Source organism: Gigantopelta aegis, chromosome 10 (genome assembly GCF_016097555.1).
Source record: "Gigantopelta aegis isolate Gae_Host chromosome 10, Gae_host_genome, whole genome shotgun sequence".
NCBI lineage: Eukaryota > Metazoa > Mollusca > Gastropoda > Neomphalida > Peltospiridae > Gigantopelta > Gigantopelta aegis.
The window spans coordinates 65,986,485-66,009,187 of record NC_054708.1 but is presented as its reverse complement, the minus strand read 5'-3'; the positions used below and the strand labels follow the sequence as shown (position 1 = coordinate 66,009,187).

The following is a 22,703-nucleotide window of genomic DNA, read 5'->3' as shown; positions in this document are numbered from 1 at the left end:
CGGTGATTAAGTAATCAATGTGCTCTAGTGGTGTCGTTAAACAAAACAAACTTCTGTAACGCACTTTTTAAATGTTTTATTGCTTTGGTGTATTGCTGGCAAGTAGATTAATGCATTAATTATCGTCACGGTTGTTTTAGGGTTTTTTGTTTTGTTTTGTTTGTTTTGTTTTGTTTGATTGTTTTTGTGGGGATTTGACCTGGAGTAAAGTTCGAGGGTGAAGTACCGTTAAAGTTTTCTAGAATTAATTTTGAATATCATTTTTGAGGTTTTCAAATCATTCTGGGGAGACGGAACGCGATTTGTTTTTCAAATGCGGACATTTCGTACAACGAACAGGGCAGCTCCTGCCCATGGACAAATTAGTGGAATGTTAATTTTTATACAACAGCGTTTAGAACTTGGTTAATACAATTTTAATTAAATTAGCTACTTTTTAAAGAATTTTCAAGAAAATATTCTACATATCTTAAAATGTACTAAATCTAAATTATTTCCAAGGTGATCTCTGATGAAAGGTTGCCTTGCATATTAAACGAAATTAAGATGATGATTTAATTGTTTATTAAAGTGTCAAATGACAATATACATACAATTATACAAAACAAACATAAAATATATTGCCACCTAGCCTAAATAGACTTATTGATACTAATGTTACGATATAAAACTACAGAGAAAGCAAATTAATTATATATATATTATAATATATATAATATATATATATCTATATATAATATATAATATTAATATATTCTCTCACACACCCCACACACACACACACGAGTCCGACCTCCGACAAGATCGGTGGCCCGACTCGGCACAGCAATAGGGACCTGTTTAAGGTACCATGTCATGTTTGATATCAAACTGTTAAGAATAATGGGAGTTAACTCAGTGTTACACGATTTTAGTTACCGTACTAATGTCACTATTAAAGAAAGGAAGGAAATGTTTTATTTAACGACGCACTCAACACAGTTTATTTACGGTTATATGGCGTCGGACATATGGTTAAGAACCACAGAGATATTGAGACAGGAAACCCGCTGTCGCCACTTCATGGATTACTCTTTTCGATTAGCAGCAAGGGATCTTTTATATGCACCATCCCATAGACAGGATAACACATACCACGGCCTTTGATGTATCAGTCGTGGTGCACTGGCTGGAGCGAGAAATAGCCCAATGGGCCCACTGACGGGGGTCGATCCCAAAGCAACGCGCAACAAGCGAGCGCTTTATCACTGGGCTACCACTATTAAAGAGAAAAATGTACAACATTCTTAATTAATAGGTTTTATGCTTATCAAAATACGTTGCTGGTTTATATAATCACACGCAGCATAACATGTGGGGATAATGACAACATATCGTATCTCTAGCCTGTGCACCACGACTGGTATATCAAAGGCCGTGGTATGTGCTATCCTGTCTGTGGGATGATGCATATAAAAGATCCCTGGCTACTAATAAAAAATAAAAAGTAGCGGGTTTCCTCTCTATGACTGTGTCAAAATTACCAAATGTTTGACATCCAATACCCGATGATTAGTATATCAATGTGCTCTAGTGGTGCCGTTAAACATAACACATTTTTGAAAAACTCAGTTTTATAAGATCTAAGTTACTAATGTCACTATTAAAGAGGAAAATGTCAAAATGTCTTAATTTATAGGTTTTATGCTTATTGAAGTAAAGTTTGTTTTATTTAACGACGCCACTAGAGCACATTGATTTTTTTATTTTATCATCGGCTATTGGACGTCACACATATGGTCATTCTGACACTGTTTTGGTTTTTTAGAGGAAACCCGCTGTCGCCACATAGGTTACTCTTTTACGACAGGCAGCAAGGGATCTTTTATTTGCGCTTCCCACAGGCAGGATAGCACAAACCATGATCTTTGTTGAACCAGTTATGGATCACTGGTCGGTGCAAGTGGTTTACACCTACCCACTGAGCCTTGCGGAGCACTCACTCGGGGTTTGGAGTCGGTATCTGGATTAAAAATCCCATGCCTCGACTGGGATCCGAACCCAGTACCTACCAGCCTGTAGACCGATGGCCTAACCACGACGCCACCGAGGCCGGTTTATGCTTATTGAAATACGTTGCACGTTTATTTAACAACATGTAGCATAACAAGTGGGAATAATGAATGCATACATCGCATTCTTGGTTTACGTTGCGGTCATTACGATCTCATTACATCGTTTAACGTTCACGATAATTTCTAATTGTGACACGTGTTGTGGTGCACATATTCACTTTAGTAATCGAGGATGCATTTTTCTTATTATTCAACGCGATTGTGTGTGTGTGGGGGGGGGGGGTATTGTTTTTGTTTTGTTGTTGTTAGGGGAGGGGTGGGCCCATGTTAAGTTGCAATGTCGTGCATTTATGTTTTCGAAAATGGAAATAAAGTGGGAATCGAAAAAGGCAGCCGTTATGGTTACAGAATACGTTTGTTTTGTTTAATGCACATTCATTTATAATTCATCGGCTATTGGATTAATTTATTCATTCAAACCAATCACGCCCTCGCACCACACGAGAATGTGAATCAAAATTGATTGATTAATCATCAACTCTTGGATGTAAGATATTTGGTACTTTTGACACGTATAGTCTTAGAGAGGAAACTCGCTACATGTTTCCATTAGTAGCAAGGGATCCTTTATATGCAACATCCCACAAACAGGATAGCACATACCACGGCCTTTGGTATACCAGTTGAGATGTACCAGAGAAGAGACAGAGAAATCATAAAATTCATAATGTAATGAGACTGAAAAACAAGTAAAACAAATAATAACACACACGCAGATACAAATAAATACACACACACATGCACACACACACACACACACACACACACACACACACACACACACACACACACACACACAGGCACTAACACAATTAATAATAATGGACAAAAGAAGATGGGAAGACTTTTCCAAAACTGTAAATTTAAATATATATATTTTTGTTAAACAACAAAACATTATTATTTATCTCCACACACCCCGAGCTTGCTTGTCATTCGTCGATGCATGCGAAAAAGTTTTGCTCGTCTGCCGTAGCCATGAAGAAGGGCTAAAGACCGGAGATCACACAGACCTCCTCTGAATCCCGTCTTAAACAACTCGGTGTGGATCATCGAAACGCCGGACCGTATTCGACAAAACCCACCGACGTAGACGTCCTCCAACCTCACGAGCGGCATGTGTAGTGCGGCGTCGTAGAGACGTGGTACTGCACGTGTGGTGATGACGTACCCGACACCCTGGAGGTAGGGAGGGAACGCCTTGTATGGATATTGAGCCTTGCTGATATAGTATTTATCGTGGGGAACTCTTCTCACAGAGATGTTATAATTCTCCTTTCCGAGCATGAACTCGGCGTTCGGTTGCGCCTGCAGCAGCTGTAGTAGCACCGGTATGTTAACGTACACGTCATCATCGGTCTTAAGTATGAATCTAGAAGACATGCAGTACTGTATGGTCCACTTCAATATGGCGACAGATTTCAGGGGCAGAGTTTCGTACGAGTCCGGAAAGCTTGGCTGCAGAATATCGTGGAACTTCTCACTTTCTGATCGTATAACCTTTTGCGTCGTGTTGTCTGTCCCAGCCACCATGAAAAGAATTATGTTTGAAACTGTTTGAAGTCTGTTCCCATTGGCCCACGTTTCCCTGATAGCTCTTCGTCTGTCGTCATTGCTTGCCGCGCCAACAATGATAATGACCAGTTCCGGTGAACTCTGGCATGCTTCCGGTTCGTTGATGAGAAAGCTGTAGTTAAAGTGATTGATTCTGCGAGCGCTGACAGCGAAAACAAATTTGTGACCTAGTTCTATTTCTGGGTAAGCTTGTCTTTGAGCGTCTTGTGGAGGTTCGTCTAGTGATTGTTTCTGTGCACTTTGTCCCATGTTGTCCTGAGATGAAAGATTAACATTGTCATATGTCTTTATGTCTTTGCCGAGATATCTGTCCAAGCCTACCAACAGAAGAACGGCAAAAGTAATCACCTTTCCGTAATACCAAACGGATCTTCTTGTTTTCAGGTAAACCCAGGTTCTGTAAAAACAAAATATAATAATAACAACGACAACAATAGCAATAATAACAACAATAACAACAATAATTAATGATGATGATGACAATTATAAAATAGTAGTAGTAGTAATTGTTGAAGTAATAGTAGCAGTAGTAGTAGTAGTAGTTGTAGTAGTAGTAATAGTAGTAGTAGTGGGAGTAATATACTAACACTAGCCTAGTAGTAGTGATAGTAGTAGTAGTGTTAATAGTAGTAGTAGTAGTGGGAGTAATATACTAATAGTAGTAGTGATAGTAGTAGTGGTGGTAATAGTAGCAGTAGTAGGAGTAATATACTAATAGTAGTAGTAGTAGTAGTAGTGGTAATAGTAGTAGCAGCAGTAGTAGTAGTGGTAATAGTAGTAGTAGTAGTAGTGATAGTAGTAGAATATTAGTAGTAGTGGGAATAATATACTAATAGTAGTAGTAGTGATAGTAGTAGTAGTGGTACTAGTAGCAGCAGTAGTAGCAGTAGTAGTAGTAGTCGTGGTGGTGGTGGTGGTTGATGGTTGTGGTTTTGGTGGTGGTAAATATAATCTTTACAAAAAATTTTTTTAAAAGGACCAGTGAAACAAATGTTGTCAAAGTGATTCGAATTATAAAATTAATAATCAGCACGTGCGTCCCGAGCACAACTTCTGACATCAGGCAGGGGTCAGTGACCAAAAAAATCAAATGTATATCCCTGTAATAATATAGAGTTTATATATGTTGTGGCATTACGGCATGTGACATATAGTTTATAAATTATGGCTATCTGTTTCGAAAAACGTTCTGCAGACCCATTACTCTTAAAATGCTGTGCTTCGTTCAACTGTTAGCCACATAAATCAAGTTAACGAGAACATATTTCTTACACACCTGCTGGAGAGAATGCATTATGATTGTGCATGGTCCTACGCTACCTTTATTTCCTGTCAGGCGAATATTCAGGAGGAAGAGTGCTGGTGGTGCACGCCCCCTCCTGATTTACGAAGTGCCCCATTAAAACTCCAATGTTTATCAGAGCGATGCAGTACATTTATATATGTATTGATATCGGTGGACATGTACTATTTTGGTCGGCTTGGTGTTTCAGGGCGAAGATTGTGCTACTGTAATGTACTTTTGAATGGCTAAGACCGGGTTTGATTGTCACACTCTTTTACGTAGGTCATGTGTTCTAATTTGTAAAATGTTTTTATTTCAAGGCACACAACTGCGTTAGTCGTGTACACTTACCTGTATATACAGAGTTATGACCCTTGTGACAGCCAACCAATGTAACAACCAAACACACATGCGTGCACGTACACACTCTCTCTCTCTCTCTCTCTCTCTCTCTCTCTCTCTCTCTCTCTCTCTCTCTCTCTCTCTCTCTCTCTCTGTCTGCGGTTGCTTGCAGAGGCGGATCTAGGGAGCCCATGCCCCCCTAATTTTTACAACAGTTATTATATATTCATTTTCATCCCCCTCCAGACCTCCCCCAAAGATCCCTTGGCATTCCGCCTCATATCATTCGGGCTTCCATAAATGGATGTTCTGGATCCGCCACTGGCTTGTACTATTCGTTGCATAATGTAGACACCGTTTCTGAAACAGTGCACCTCTCCATAGAAAAATCCTGCATCCGCCCCTGACATTTTATTTTGGTCCATCCCTATATAATATATATAATACATGTTGGTGTACTTTGAAATACTGTAGACCTGTGCCTTTGTTTCCTCCTCTCTTTTTTTTTCTGTGACGTTCGTGCGTATGATTTTGTAGCGAATCTTATACTTTTACTTCATTTTTGTTTGCCATAATCTTTGAGTTTAAAAAAATGCTAATTCCAGGCCCGTAGGACGTATTTTCAAAGTGGGGTGGCTCATTTTTATGGTTGTTCTATCGTCAGGTTTCCGTATTAGCATTATAAGACATTTTAAAGTCCCGAAATAAAAACTGGCAAAAAAAGTGGGAGGGATGACCCCCCCCCCCCCCCCCCCCCGGTTCCTACGGGCCTGTATTCATCTTTGCTTATTAGTCGTATTCCACGTATACTCGCCTCTGCCGCATCACCCACACACATTTCAATGGTTTTTCGACATTTTCCGTAAAGTTTACGAATATTGCCGAAAACGTTACCATAGCATATCTTTGACATGACGTCAACAATGCTTTGACGTGACGTCAACAATGCTTGGACCATTTAATATGTTTATTGATGTCAAGGCGATAGTACGTACATTATCCTAAATATAGTTTAACTTAAGAAATGTGCCAACAAAATCGCTGTTTGACATTTATAATCATATTTATTTTAAAGTTTATACCAAAAATGTGCATGGATTATTTAATACTACCTAATGGCGACTGCTAATAACTACTGTGCTGTTCTGTTGCAATGTTTCCAAACTGTTGCGTGGATAATAACAGAGGTAAGTCTTTGTTTTATTATTCTGTTCGTTTGTTTATCGAGGTGGGGTACATAGACATTGGCGGAGCCCGGATTTTTGTTTGGGGGAGAGGGGCATTGAGTCTTGGTATGGCCCTGGAGACAAAGGTGCCATGGTGAAAAAAGGCGTGATCGGGAGAGAGGGCGGGGGCATAGATTTTAGTTACAATGGCAAACATTAATGGCCTAGATGGGTATGGCCACCATGCCCCCCACCCCTTTTTTTTTCCACCGTACACTTCTGGGTGAGAGTTCATTCATTATGGTCCACTATAGTTCCTAATTGGTTCACATATTTACTTCTCTATTGGGGAGGAAATAATAATTGTTCAATGGAATGCCCATTTGGCTGGATTTTGCACACGTTAACAATTATTTTGTAATATTGTGCAGTAACGTTTTGGATCATAGTAGCCCGAGTAAATCCTGTTGGGAACTACTTGACTGGTTCCCATCGTGGCCATTTGGTTTACCATGAAGCGCATAAAACACTTTAACGGGCGTTTCTTTGCTCGGTCAGGCTGAACTCAGCGATGTGTTCTCTCTGCTCCATGTAAGGGGGGGGGGGGGGGGGGGGCTCGATATTGCGTTTTGCACCCACCCACCCACCCCTTAACGTTCTGCGCCCCTCTTTATTTTCCCGCATCCTACTATATTTTGCAGCATCCAGCTCCGCTATTTCAAAGTCACACTTTTTTTAAACACTGAAAAAAATCGATCTGTCTGTCAAAAGAAACAAGCCGCGGCGTGTACGGAAACGCAACTGACAAAAAAAACTTTAGCTTACGACAGCTAACGTTACCTAATTTAACAGTATTTTAACAGCCTCTATTGCGTCTCATTCCAGTATTGATTTGTTTGTTTGATACACACAATACAAATTATATTTTACTTGAGCAATAAAAACATTTTATTTTTATCGTTTCGGTAATCTCCGGCGGAAAAAAAAACAAAAAACCACTTATTTGGCGCCAGATTTGTCACATGATCAGAACGTTCATTTTGTCTTTTGTGTCCAATTAAATGACTCGTCTGATATTTTATCCTCAGTTGTAGATTTAATTGGTCATAACTGATGATTTTTATTTACTGTCATTTGTTTATTCAGTAATTCCTAATAAAATATTATAAACTTTTCATTTTGTTACGGATATATAATCATTGCTTATAAAAACAACCAGTCAACGCTGTAATTCACGATTTAGTGATTGAGATCTACGATTGACGGGTTTGAACTTTTCTAAATACGTTTTGGGTTAAAAAAAAATCCTCCAAAAGCGTAAGTGATCACTGTTTGAAAATGGGTAATTTTGCTATCAAGATGCCAAGGGGGAAAAAAGCACATTCTTGGGTTATAATACTAATGCAAAATAATGCTTAAAATAGTTTTTAAATTATTGTTTAAAAATGGCTAATTTTGCGATTCAGAATAGAAAAGGCGTTTGAAGACATCCAATTTTAAAATTTCCCCGGGGAAGCATATCCCCGGACCCCCTCCCCCCGCGCACACACACACACACACACACACACACACACACACATCTCGTGTCATGTTTAACAACGACCCTGATCATTAGCCCACCCACTTTCAAAAAATGCTCCGACGGGCCTCAAAGTCTATATAATAATCTTTATTAATGCAGAAAACCGGTGGTCATTTAGTGTACACTTCCGTTGGCACACTGTGATATATATATACAAACCCATTCATATTAACTGCAAATATTAATTTTTTTATTAAGATGCCCTTATAACGAGCCAATGTGCCCCTTTTTTCTTGACACACACACACACACACACACACACACACACACACTCACACGTAAAAATATGTCCTGGAGTCCGCTTGTGCATCGTACCAACATTTTTGCACCAGATACCGGGAGGTAAATAAGGGGTAGACCAACACAGAACGATATACTATAACCAAGCTATCCTTTTCTCTTCTTCTTTTTTTTTCTTTTTTGTTGTTTTTTTGTGTTTTTTTCTTGTTGTTTTTTGCTTTTCTATGTTTTGAATTTTTTGTTTGTCGTTGGTTTTGAAGGGTGGAGCCGCCCCACTTTAATTTGCACCCAGTGAGAACACTGAAAGACGCCATGACTCAGTTCATAACCATATCGGACATCTCATGTCAATATTATGTGGGTTGATAACTATGCCATCTAGATGTGGTTCTGCAAATCAATATTAGTTTATGGGAGCATATTTCATATGCTTACTAATGTAGTGGCTCAGATATGATTTTGTGGGCCACCATACGTTTCTGATGAGTTTCGAATCCTGCCACTAGAATATCGTAATACTACTGGTGTATCTTATCTTAAACTAAATTGTTGATGTACTTACCTTGTACTTACCTTACACCCAATAGCCTATCTCTATTTTTGTGCTGGGGTGTCGTTGAAATCCATTTTTCATTCATTAATATGAAATTATGTATCTTAATACTACAAGTGCATCTCAATATCGCATTTGTATTACGATACTACCAGTGCATCTCAATATACCAAGTGCATCCTCAAAACTACTTGTATATCTTAATACTACTAGTATACCTTAATACTACTGGTGTATCTCACATTTATTTTACAATACCACCAATGTATCTAAATAGCTAGTGAATACCAATACTACTTATATATCTTAATACTACTAGTATACCTTAGTAATGTTGGTGTATACTACTGGGGTATCCCAATACTATAGTGCATCTTAATACTACTTGGGTATCCCAATACTATAGTGCATCTTATTACTACTGGGGTATCCCAATACTATAGTGCATCTTAATACTACTGGGGTATCCCAATACTACAGTGCATCTTAATGCTACTTGGGTATCCCAATACTATAGTGCATCTTATTACTACTGGGGTATCCCAATACTATAGTGCATCTTAATACTACTGGGGTATCCCAATACTACAGTGCATCTTAATGCTACTTGGGTATCCCAATACTATAGTGCATCTTATTACTACTGGGGTATCCCAATACTATAGTGCATCTTATTACTACTGGGGTATCCCAATACTACAGTGCATCTTATTACTACTGGGGTATCCCAATACTACAGTGCATCTTAATGCTACTGGGGTATCCCAATACTATAGTGCATCTTAATGCTACTTGGGTATCCCAATACTATAGTGCATCTTATTACTACAGGGGTATCCCAATACTATAGTGCATCTTAATGCTACTTGGGTATCCCAATACTACAGTGCATCTTATTACTAATGGGGTATCCCAATACTACAGTGCATCTTAATGCTACTGGGGTATCCCAATACTACAGTGCATCTTATTACTACTGGGGTATCCCAATACTACAGTGCATCTTAATGCTACTTGGGTATCCCAATACTACAGTGCATCTTATTACTACTGGGGTATCCCAATACTATAGTGCATCTTAATGCTACTTGGGTATCCCAATACTATAGTGCATCTTATTACTACTGGGATATTCCAATACTACAGTGCATCTTATTACTACTGGGGTATCCCAATACTACAGTGCATCTTATTACTACTGGGGTATCCCAATACTACAGTGCATCTTATTACTACTGGGGTATCCCAATACTACAGTGCATCTTATTACTACTGGGGTATTCCAATACTACAGTGCATCTTATTACTACTGGGGTATCCCAATACTACAGTGCATCTTATTACTACTGGGGTATCCCAATACTACAGTGCATCTTATTACTACTGGGGTATCCCAATACTACAGTGCATCTTATTACTACTGGGGTATCCCAATACTACAGTGCATCTTATTACTACTGGGGTATCCCAATACTACAGTGCATCTTATTACTACTGGGATATCCCAATACTACAGTGCATCTTAATGCTACTTGGGTATCCCAATACTACAGTGCATCTTATTACTACTGGGGTATCCCAATACTACAGTGCATCTTAATGCTACTTGGGTATCCCAATATTACAGTGCATCTTAATGCTACTGGGCTATCCCAATACTACAGTGCATCTTATTACTACTGGGGTATCCCAATACTACAGTGCATCTTATTACTACTGGGGTATCCCAATACTACAGTGCATCTTATTACTACTGGGGTATCCCAATACTACAGTGCATCTTATTACTACTGGGATATCCCAATACTACAGTGCATCTTAATGCTACTTGGGTATCCCAATACTACAGTGCATCTTAATGCTACTGGGCTATCCCAATACTACAGTGCATCTTATTACTACTGGGGTATCCCAATACTACAGTGCATCTTATTACTACTGGGGTATCCCAATACTACAGTGCATCTTATTACTACTGGGGTATCCCAATATTACAGTGCATCTTAATGCTACTTGGGTATCCCAATACTACAGTGCATCTTAATGCTACTGGGCTATCCCAATACTACAGTGCATCTTATTACTACTGGGGTATCCCAATACTACAGTGCATCTTATTACTACTGGGGTATCCCAATACTACAGTGCATCTTAATGCTACTGGGCTATCCCAATACTACAGTGCATCTTATTACTACTGGGGTATCCCAATACTACAGTGCATCTTATTACTACTGGGGTATCCCTATACTACAGTGCATCTTAATGCTACTGGGCTATCCCAATACTACAGTGCATCTTAATGCTACTTGGGTATCCCAATATTACAGTGCATCTTAATGCTACTGGGCTATCCCAATACTACAGTGCATCTTATTACTACTGGGGTATCCCAATACTACAGTGCATCTTATTACTACTGGGGTATCCCAATACTACAGTGCATCTTATTACTACTGGGGTATCCCAATACTACAGTGCATCTTATTACTACTGGGATATCCCAATACTACAGTGCATCTTAATGCTACTTGGGTATCCCAATACTACAGTGCATCTTAATGCTACTGGGCTATCCCAATACTACAGTGCATCTTATTACTACTGGGGTATCCCAATACTACAGTGCATCTTATTACTACTGGGGTATCCCAATACTACAGTGCATCTTATTACTACTGGGGTATCCCAATATTACAGTGCATCTTAATGCTACTTGGGTATCCCAATACTACAGTGCATCTTAATGCTACTGGGCTATCCCAATACTACAGTGCATCTTATTACTACTGGGGTATCCCAATACTACAGTGCATCTTATTACTACTGGGGTATCCCAATACTACAGTGCATCTTAATGCTACTGGGCTATCCCAATACTACAGTGCATCTTATTACTACTGGGGTATCCCAATACTACAGTGCATCTTATTACTACTGGGGTATCCCTATACTACAGTGCATCTTAATGCTACTGGGCTATCCCAATACTACAGTGCATCTTAATGCTACTTGGGTATCCCAATACTACAGTGCATCTTATTGCTACTGGGGTATCCCAATACTACAGTGCATCTTAATGCTACTGGGCTATCCCAATACTACAGTGCATCTTAATGCTACTGGGCTATCCCAATACTATATTGCATCTTAATGCCACTGGGGTATCCCAATACTATATTGCATCTTAATGCCACTGGGCTATCCCAATACTACAGTGCATCTTAATCCTACTGGGGTATCCCAATACTACAGTGCATCTTAATCCTACTGGGGTATTCCAATACTACAGTGCATCTTAATCCTACTGGGGTATCCCAATACTATATTGCATCTTAATGCCACTGGGCTATCGCAATACTACAGTGCATCTTAATGCCACTGGGCTATCCCAATACTACAGTGCATCTTAATGCCACTGGGCTATCCCAATACTACAGTGCATCTTAATGCCACTGGGCTATCCCAATACTACAGTGCATCTTAATGCCACTGGGCTATCCCAATACTACAGTGCATCTTAATCCTACTGGGGTATCCCAATACTACAGTGCATCTTAATCCTACTGGGGTATCCCAATACTACAGTGCATCTTAATGCCACTGGGCTATCCCAGTACTGCTATCCCAATACTACAGTGCATCTCAATGCCACTGGGCTATCCCAATACTACAGTGCATCTTAATCCTACTGGGGTATCCCAATACTATATTGCATCTTAATGCCACTGGGCTATCCCAATACTACAGTGCATCTTAATCCTACTGGGGTATCCCAATACTACAGTGCATCTTAATGCCACTGGGCTATCCCAGTACTGCTATCCCAATACTACAGTGCATCTCAATGCCACTGGGCTATCCCAATACTACAGTGCATCTTAATCCTACTGGGGTATCCCAATACTATATTGCATCTTAATGCCACTGGGCTATCCCAATACTACAGTGCATCTTAATGCCACTGGGCTATCCCAGTACTGCTATCCCAATACTACAGTGCATCTCAATGCCACTGGGCTATCCCAATACTACAGTGCATCTTAATCCTACTGGGGTATCCCAATACTATATTGCATCTTAATGCCACTGGGCTATCGCAATACTACAGTGCATCTTAATGCCACTGGGCTATCCCAATACTACAGTACATCTTAATGTCACTGGGCTATCCCAATACTACAGTGCATCTTAATGCCACTGGGCTATCCCAATACTACAGTGCATCTTAATGCCACTGGGCTATCCCAATACTACAGTGCATCTTAATGCCACTGGGCTATCCCAATACTACAGTGCATCTTAATGCCACTGGGCTATCCCAATACTACAGTGCATCTTAATCCTACTGGGGTGTCCCAATACTACAGTGCATCTTAATCCTACTGGGGTGTCCCAATACTACAGTGCATCTTAATCCTACTGGGGTATCCCAATACTACAGTGCATCTTAATGCCACTGGGCTATCCCAGTACTGCTATCCCAATACTACAGTGCATCTCAATGCCACTGGGCTATCCCAATACTACAGTGCATCTTAATGCCACTGGGGTATCCCAATACTGTAGTGCATCTTAATGCCACTGGGCTATCCCAATACTACAGTGCATCTCAATGCCACTGGGCTATCCCAATACTACAGTGCATCTTAATGCCACTGGGTATCCTAATACTATAGTGCATCTTAATACTACTGGTGTATACTTCTAGTGTATCGCAAATATTACTAATGTATCGCAATACTACTAGTATATTTCAATATTACTAGTATATCTCAATTTTACTAGATTAGCTGAATAGTACTAGTATATCTTAATGCTACTAATGTTTCTGAATCGACCTGGGGAGGCAGGGGTGACGACCACCGCCCCAATATTTGGAACAAAACAAAAAATTATATAATTTGTTTGGTGTTTTGCTACAAACATGTGTATGAGATACCTACCAAAGTTGTCTCTTAAATGCAGCAGAAGGCAGGAAATAGCATCCAGGACCACCACCACCACCACCCAGCACTCTCTCGCTTCGCTCGGATCGACATTCGCCTCCCCAATATTAATTTGCTTCCGACGTCTCTGCTTGTATATTTCAACACTACTACTGAATAGCAATAATACTAGTAAATCTCAATACTGTTAAGATATGCCAAAATATGTATCGCAAGATTACGACTGCATCTCAAAAATAAATATGTATAAATAATATTTTCATGTACTTACCATTTGTGACACCCAATAGCCGATGTGTATTGTTGTGCTGAGGTGTCGTTAAACATTCATTCATTCATTCATTCATTCATGCATCTCAAAACTACTAGTTAGTGTGAATACTACTAGTGTGTTTTAATACTATTAGTGGATTTCTTTACTACTAGTGAATATCAATAATACCAGTTAATATGCCTACCTCGAGTCAATGAGTACTAATGACTACTAGTGTATATAAAATAATACTAACCCATCTGAATACACTAAGGTTATGTGAATACTAACTGCCCGTATAGATGCATCGAGTGTATTTGAATATCACAACTTTTTCTCTTTTTTTGTTAGTTTTTGTATCATTAATCACTACACTTTTTTCCTTATTTCCACTCAGAAATGTATCTACTACTACTACTCGTATATCAATATTACTAAATGCGCACTGTGAAAAGTAATCGGTTGTTAAAAGTATGTATATTTGTTTGTTCCACCATATTGGATTTACATTATCGAATGTTCATTAATATAAATAATCATGTTTATGATACTAATGTGTTTTTAATTGTTAATCTTACCTATGAAACGAGCTGGGCGACATTTTGTAGGCATTTCCAATTGCGTCAAGCATGTAATGACAAAATGACCACAATGCCATGCCATTCGATTATAAACAGCCATTGGATTAAATTAACACAAGCCAAGGTTTGAAGGTAAGGACAAATCTATATTTTGGACGATTGATTTATAATGTTAGTCCCCACATGTTGCACGGGTTCAGTATATTTAATGGAGTTTTGCACCACAGATGTATTTCTGTCCCGTGACATTCAATATATTTATGTAGATTAATTCAAATTAACACTAGACCTATTACTCATTCCAGTTGCGCATGCGCGAATTTCGTAGAAACTTGCAGACGCCGACTGCGAACTTATGTAAGATTGCAGAACTCGTTGAGGGGCACATGCAGAGTTTATTCTGTTGCGCTGATGGGGAGGAGTATACAATCATTGTCCAAGTATTAAGCTATTGGGTAAAATGTGTCACTTGTGGTACTTTTTAAAAATAAATTAACGGTACACCGTATCGGGTCTTAGAAAATTCTTTCATGCTATAAAATGAAATCTACAGACGTCTAATGAAACAAAATGAACTAAATACTCTGTGATGCACTGTCCGTTACAACGGTGTGATACATTTGTGTAGCATCAAAAGATTGCTTCGACCACCCATCTTCAGTCATTTATACAAAGGTCGAAGAAAAAAAATGTATCATTTTCAGTGCCAGAGCATTTTTGATGGGCCCACTGTTTATATGCCATACACTGGATCCATTTCTCACTCCACCTAGATTTGGAAAACATCTCTCCTAAAAATAAGCAAGGTGTGTTGGTTTGAGACATCTCCGGGTCGCCTTAGAATGTTTGTTCACTCCTTTTTTCCATTTGACGTAGTTCGTTTTCTGATAGGGACAACAGTACATACATACATACATACATACATACATACACACAGATATATATATATATATATATATATATATGTTATTCTTTTGAATAGCAGAAGTTACAGTGCAATTAAGTATTTTTGTTATGAAAGCTCTGTGAAGTATTATTACTTTTGGGGTTTAAAATGGACATGTTTTAACCGAATGCATGTTTTCACAGTTGCCATATTTAGAACACAATAAGTAGTATGATGTTGATCAATGGCATATCTACATTAAAGACACAGGTTCAGTGTTTGAAAATAAATGTGTAATAAATAGATGGATGACTCGTCACGAGTAATTTTTAATATGTAAAATATCAACCGAGTCGGTTAATCGGTATTTGTCGAGGCTCGGCCGAGCCAAATGCCTATTAACTAGACGAGGTTGATATTTTACATATTAAAAAACACAAGTAGCGAATTCTATTTCTATAGCACTTCTAAAATAACATTTTAATTCGATATTTAGTAGTTCTGAAGTCGCCTCACCGGTTAGCACAGATGTATTTTGACGTCACGCACTTAAACTAAATCTCATCAAAACGTTACACTAAATTATACAAGTCTTATCGGCTGTAAACAAATGACCCATTGACAGCAAAATATTATTAACTGAGTTGATAGTGGTAAATATCAAATGGGTCTATGACATGGATATTATGGGTAAGTTATAGGATAAACGTTCGTACATACTTTCAGTTCGAGATCAACATTTGCGGAAGTTTCTTTAGCGGGAACCGTCAAAATGTTTGTTGTCAATATGTTGTTAGAGCTAAAACACCACACACGTCATCAAAACGTCATCCTCCGGAAGTAGGGTTTTTGTGTACAGTATATTTTTGGACTACACGAAAGAGAGAGCCCATTTTGACCTGAGGGCCTGTTTTAGTACCCAGCTAGTATTTATATACTGGACATGTTGATCTAAGCTTGGCCTATATGTGTTATTGTCATCTGGTGGATAACTTTTATAGATAATATAACATTTATATGAAATGTTGTTTTATATTAATATTTTCAATTGAAATTTAAGGAACTTATGTATTTGTGAGTGATGTATTTACTTTTTGCAGTTTAAAGGCAAGAACTTACTTTAACGAAAACAACTGCTTTTGTACACAACGAAGTAGACATTTTGGATATATAATTGTAACCTCAAGCTGCTCTATTGCATCTGCGTGGCCAAATATCATATACAGTGCATCAAATGATATTACTTTTCATGTGCATCCCTGTTTATTTAACCGGCCTCGGTGGAGTCGTGGTTAGGCCATCGGTCTACAGGCTGGTAGGTACTGGGTTCGGATCCGAGTCGAGGCATGGGATTTTTAATCCGGATACCGACTCCAAACCCTGAGTGAGTGCTCCACAAGGCTCAATGGGTAGGTGTAAACCACTTGCACCGACCCAATGATCCATAACTGGTTCAACAAAGGCCATGGTTTGTGCTATCCTGCCTGTGGGAAGCGCAAATAAAAGATCCCTTGCTGCTAATCGGAAGAGTAGCCCATGTAGTGGCGACAGCGGGTTCCCTCTCAAAATCTGTGTGGTCCTTAACCATATGTCAGACGCCATATAACCGTAAATAAAATGTGTTGAGTGCGTCGTTAAATAAAACATTTCTTTCTTTCTTTCCCTGTTTATTTACACTATATGCTGTTTTGTGGGAAATATTACAGCTGCAATGATTTACCGTTATTTGCCCCTTTTTGTGAAAATATGCCATCTACCTCGTATCAGCAAACATGTTTTGGTGTGTTGTTGTTGTCCCACAGATATCCCACTAGTAGAGCCAGATAAAACAAAACATTAGTCAAATATAGAGTTTAGGATTATAAACTAATCAAGAAAATATACTTTGAAAGTCCGCGAGGAACGCATTCTTCGCTATGGGTGAGTTTGGAATGGAATAGAAAGCATTTAACGTGCACGTTCAGAACAAGCTGTTGTAGCGCACGCCTGTCTTGGGCACAGGTTCTGACATGGGCTAGTTCTTTCGCTATTGCTTTTTTTCTTCTTCTTTTTTTTTTGGGGGGGGGTGTTTTTTGTTTGTTTGGATTTTGTTTGTTGTTGGGTTGTTGTTGGGGGGGGGGGGGTAGGTGGGGGTAGTGGGAGATATTACATTTTCCACGAAAGTTGTTTTGTAAGCTATTTCTGAAATCGTGTCTAATTCGGTCGTTATTCCAGTGCCAGTCGTTCACCTTTTGTTTCTTTTATACAGTTGTACTGTAAAGAAACAGGAAATCAATGTAGACCCGTTTTATTCTTCCGATAATGACAATACCAGTGGCGAGGTGAAACTGTGTATCAACGTGAAAACGTGTTACTAATCCGTTTGGCTTAACATTGTTTCTTCAGTGAGGGTCTGGTCTATAAAACTCCTTCTAGCATTGTCGAGACGCGTAAAAAGGATAGTTCAGAGTCATGGGGAAGGTCGACTTCGTTAGCAGCAGAAGCGAGGATGTCAGGTGTGTACGAGGAGAAGTACACCGAGACGTTACAGGCATGACGTAAGTTTAAACAGTTATTGCGATATCTGGGTGGTTATGTAAACGTTAATCAACACTCCCTTGTTCACAAGCTGCAATGAACTTCGCCCTTCTACTGTATGGAAGCGATGATGCTTGGTGGTTGGACTATACCAATTAAAATCCCATAGGCGACCACTTGCACCGACCCAATGATCCATAACTGGTTCAACAAAGGCCATGGTTTGTGCTATCCTGCCTGTGGGAAGCGCAAATAAAAGATCCCTTGCTGCTAATCGGAAGAGTAGCCCATGTAGTGGCGACAGCGGGTTCCCTCTCAAAATCTGTGTGGTCCTTAACCATATGTCAGACGCCATATAACCGTAAATAAAATGTGTTGAGTGCGTCGTTAAATAAAACATTTCTGTCTTGCTTTCCCTGTTTATTTACACTATATGCTGTTTTGTGGAAAATATTACAGCTGCAATGATTTACCGTTATTTGCCCCTTTTTGTGAAAATATGCCATCTACCTCGTATCAGCAAACATGTTTTGTTGTGTTGTTGTTGTCCCACAGATATCCCTTTTATGGCTCATTTTCGGTATAACCAGATGTTTTTACAACACCCCTAGTTTCGCACAAAATTTTAATACTCTTTTTACAGGTACCCCATACATGTTCCAAGCACAAGGCTACTTGACACAGTGGTACTAGATGAAATAAAATTGCATACATTTTTAGGCCAGATGAAACTCTGTTTTTTTTACAACCAGCACACTCACATTTACAACCAATCACAGAACTTGTGGTGTTAACTTCTCTATCAAAGATTGGGTGCACCTCGAACTTTGACCCAGCCAGAAATTATTTGATTTAGTGCTACCTGGTGATGGTCACCTGACCTAGACCTGGCAACCGGAAACGTGGGCGTGGGCACGTCAACGAGTCCCCCAGTCCCTGCCATGTTAACTTTACTTGTTAACCTGTTTCTGTAGCCACGTGTGTCTGTTGTCTGTACTGAGAAAATGTATTCATTTCATTTCAATGTATTTTCGTGCTTATATCCAATTAAGGTTCAAGCACGCTGTCCTGGGCACACACCTCAGCTATCTGGGCTGTCTGTCCAGGACAGTGGGTTAGTTGTTAATGGGTTAGTGGTTAGTGAGAGAAAAAGAGGGTGTAGTGGTCTTGCACCTACCCATTGAGTTGCTAAAACTCGTTCTGGGTGGGAGCCGGTACCTGGCTGCGAACCTAGTACCTAGCAGCCTTATGTCCGATGGCTTAGCCACGACACCACGAAACTAAATTGAACATTTATTTGTGAACCGGTTCTTTGTGGTCGTCCTTTATTCTTCTTTTTGTAGATGTTATAGTTATGTAATGGTGTGGGGCTGGGGTGGGGTGGGTGTTGTTGGGTTTTTTTTGGGGGGAGCGTTCGTTGCTTTTGGTTGGGTTTTTTGGAATCCACAGAAAAACCCAAACAAACTCAATTCTAGTATCAACTCTGGGAATTATATCATGTATGACGAATAACGAATATTCTGTATGTGAAAACGGTGTACGACAAGGCGAAAACTTTTTTGGGTTATATATCTAAACGATTTAGAAGATGCATTAACAGAAAAACAATGTAATGGGGTTGAATTCGAGTATGAAAACGAAACATCAATCAATAATATTTAAAGTGTAATTACTCAATGGTGATTTTATTTTGGTAAGATCTCCGAAAGACTAACACAAATTATTAAATTTAGATATGAGTTTAAAAGGAAGCCTGTAGACTGGCTCTAGTGTAAAATTTAACAAATATGGAGCCTTAAAAAAATTAAGCATGATGCAATAAAATGTTTAATATGTGCACGGGTTTAGGATTAATTGACAATATTAACACGGATTCTTTCCCACGCGCATGAATAAAATAACTACGCGAAAAAACCGCGTGCATTGGCTGTGACGTAGCACGTGAACAGCCAGCCAGTAAACAGTAAACCATGTGCTTTTTGATAGATTTGTTTATATTAGTGCTTTAATCAATGGCTTACTAACCGTTTATGTTTGAGCCTGAACGTTCAGGACATAATAGTGGAACGGACTTTGACACTGGGTTATATTCAGGCGATGAACTGGAAGAAAATGTTGAAGATATTGCGCTATTGGGAAACCGAGATTGGTGTTCGTGTGCAACTGCAGACCATGGGCATGGTAAAACTTACTAAAAGCAAGTATCTGCTGTTTGGAAATCGACTAAATCGGCGACAAAATGCAAAGTAACAACTTACAGTGCATTGTTGAACATTATGATCTCCCGATTCTGTTTGTATTCAGAAGTCGCCAGGACAGCACTTCTAGCCAGAGCAGACAAACGACGCGATAATTACCGCTACCAAATAGGTATGTAGCTTGTACACCTACGTTCGGTCATTGATAACAATTTTATTGTAATTTGTATAATTCGATTATGCGAGTACTGCTTTTGATATTAAAACGTAATGTAAATGTAGTTTTAAATACAAGAAATTTTATTTTCATAAATATTAGCAATTATTTGTTTTAAATTCAGGGCTGACACATGACATCATGATGATTGACATGAACGAATTTTGGTTTAGCATTTCCTTGAAAATTATTAAAACGTGGCTAATTGAAGGAATATTTTATTATTGTTGTCACTTTATATAAGTAATAGAAATAGGCTAATTTGGCAAAGGAAGGGGCGAGTCCTGTACATTTAGTATGATTTACACAACATACTACAGTAACATATTAGAATAGGAATACTGCCCCCATATGTAATGTATGCAATGGTGGAATATTTAAAATTCCACCTAGAATTACATTTTTTGTTAAAAGTAATAAAAGAATCCAGTTGTTATATTTACAGGGGTTTTTAAATACTTACCTATATCATTTATATTTTCAAAGATATTGATCCACTGTTTTACGTTATTTAAAAAAAATATAATTATTACTTTGTTGTGAAACATCTGCACTCACCTTCTTGTAAGTTTGTAGGGTAGGGTATTACTAGTGTTAGAAATCAGTTGTGATTTCATCAGGTATTGTTGGTTAAAGGTTTGCACCAACCTATACACTTTTGATGGTACAGTCGGTTAAAATTATATGAAGTTAAGAAAGATTTGAATTATTAGGACAACCCAATTACATGTTCATGTGCTGTTTTCACTGGGAAGGATCCCACAAATTGCTAATTTTACATTTAGTATCTATTTTAACACATACACATGAAAAGAAATCCCAACACCCAGCATATTCACATCAAATCATTCAAACTATAGACACAATTCTGCAGTACTTAACGTACATAGCCCCCATCCAAAATTGAAAAAGTAAGTGTACTTAACATTTCTAATTTGATGATTAACATGTCTGTTTGGATCAAATTAATGTAATAATAGTACATTGCCATCATTTAATGGCCTAATTTTTTTTATCCCAATTATGATTAAATAATATTTTTCCAAACCCATCAGATTGGGGGGGGGGGGGGGGGGGTGCTGTCAAAAAATCTTGAATAAATCCCAAGTTAACATTTCCCACAACAAAGCCAGGTAGATTAATTATTTTATTATTAATTTTTATTATAATTAATCACTGGAACAGTCACCGAGATAAGCACCACAGGTCAGCTAATGTTCGTACAAATTCATGGCTGCTGATTAGATAAATACACGGAATAAACTATAAATATCAAATCAGAACAGGTACGGTCATCAACACTTGGCACCACAGATCAGCTCATGTTCACACAAATTCATTCCTCAGTGCCGATCACAGATATATACAACAGAAATAAAATAAACAGCACATCAGTTCAGCTAATATGCACACAGGCACCTCTCGTTCACATAAATTTATGGTAGCCGATTTTATGTTATGTTCCATAATTGTAACAGGGATCTGATTTTTCAGCTCTCTTTTTTTGCATAAAATAATTTTCACAAAATATACTGGATTTGATCGGAAATGCTAAAAGAATTACCTTTATTTATTGTGTGTGTGTGTGTGTGTGTATATATCAGCTTTTAAAACATATTTTCAGCTTTTATTTTAAAATAGGTATCACATCACTGTTGTAATGTTAACAACTTTTGACACTAACAAAACTCCTATTTCTTTTCAGGACTTTCAGGCATCAAGCCTATCAACAGTTTACCTACTGGATTCAAAACAGACTTGGGCGATATGTATAGCGAGTTATTCCTGCTCATGTGAAGTATATGTTGGGTTTACCGAAGCAGATGTTTGATCCAAATGGATAGCTGGGTGTAGTATTGACACTAAATACAATTATAGCACAACCTTCCTTGGTCAAAACTTGTATAAGTCGGGGAAAAAATAAAGCAGTTTAATTTAATTAGTTGTGTTTAGGTTCTTTGTTCTGTTACTGTGTTACACTGTTTATCTTACAGGTAACAAAACTCCACAAATTTAAATGTATATATAGAATATGATTTCCAAGTGTTTAATGGTGACATTCTTTCAGATTAACAGCAGTTCGCACATTCTGGAATTGTACTTTGTCAATTGTTCGTTTTTGTCTGGTTATCTTTGGTAGCAATGTTGTTGGGTAAAGCTGGTACTGCAATTGAAGGTAATGTCACATTGTTCCCTCTTGTCAGTTATGTCAGTATCCAGCATGATGTCACAGTAACCATAATCT

The 22,703-nt window shown here is 38.5% G+C and overlaps 1 protein-coding gene and 1 long non-coding RNA gene across 2 annotated transcripts; one reads left to right on the top strand and one right to left on the bottom strand.

Moving 5' to 3' along the window:
- Window positions 1–2,967: 2,967 nt before the first annotated feature.
- Window positions 2,968–14,688, bottom strand: LOC121382560 (beta-1,3-galactosyltransferase 1-like). Its single transcript, XM_041512027.1, has 2 exons — window positions 14,638–14,688; window positions 2,968–4,086 (listed from the first exon to the last, which is right to left on the bottom strand). Exons 1-2 carry the CDS (start codon window positions 14,658–14,660, stop codon window positions 3,015–3,017), a joined length of 1,095 nt encoding a protein of 364 aa, XP_041367961.1. The 5' UTR covers window positions 14,661–14,688; the 3' UTR covers window positions 2,968–3,014.
- On the top strand, window positions 6,278–22,397 carry LOC121382561. The gene is made up of 4 exons (XR_005959179.1): window positions 6,278–6,503; window positions 17,912–18,063; window positions 20,138–20,413; window positions 22,164–22,397. It is a non-coding gene; the product is annotated as an uncharacterized LOC121382561 (long non-coding RNA).
- The last annotated feature ends 306 nt before the right edge of the window (window positions 22,398–22,703 follow it).

Bases quoted from the DNA above. Each gene is read 5' to 3' on its own strand.
- LOC121382560 (XM_041512027.1), bottom strand. From the start codon at position 14,660: ATGTCGCCCAGCTCGTTTCATAG. The intron at 4,087-14,637 runs GTAAGATTAACA...TTGTTTTTACAG, and splicing joins TCGCCCAGCTCGTTTCATAG to AACCTGGGTTTACCTGAAAA.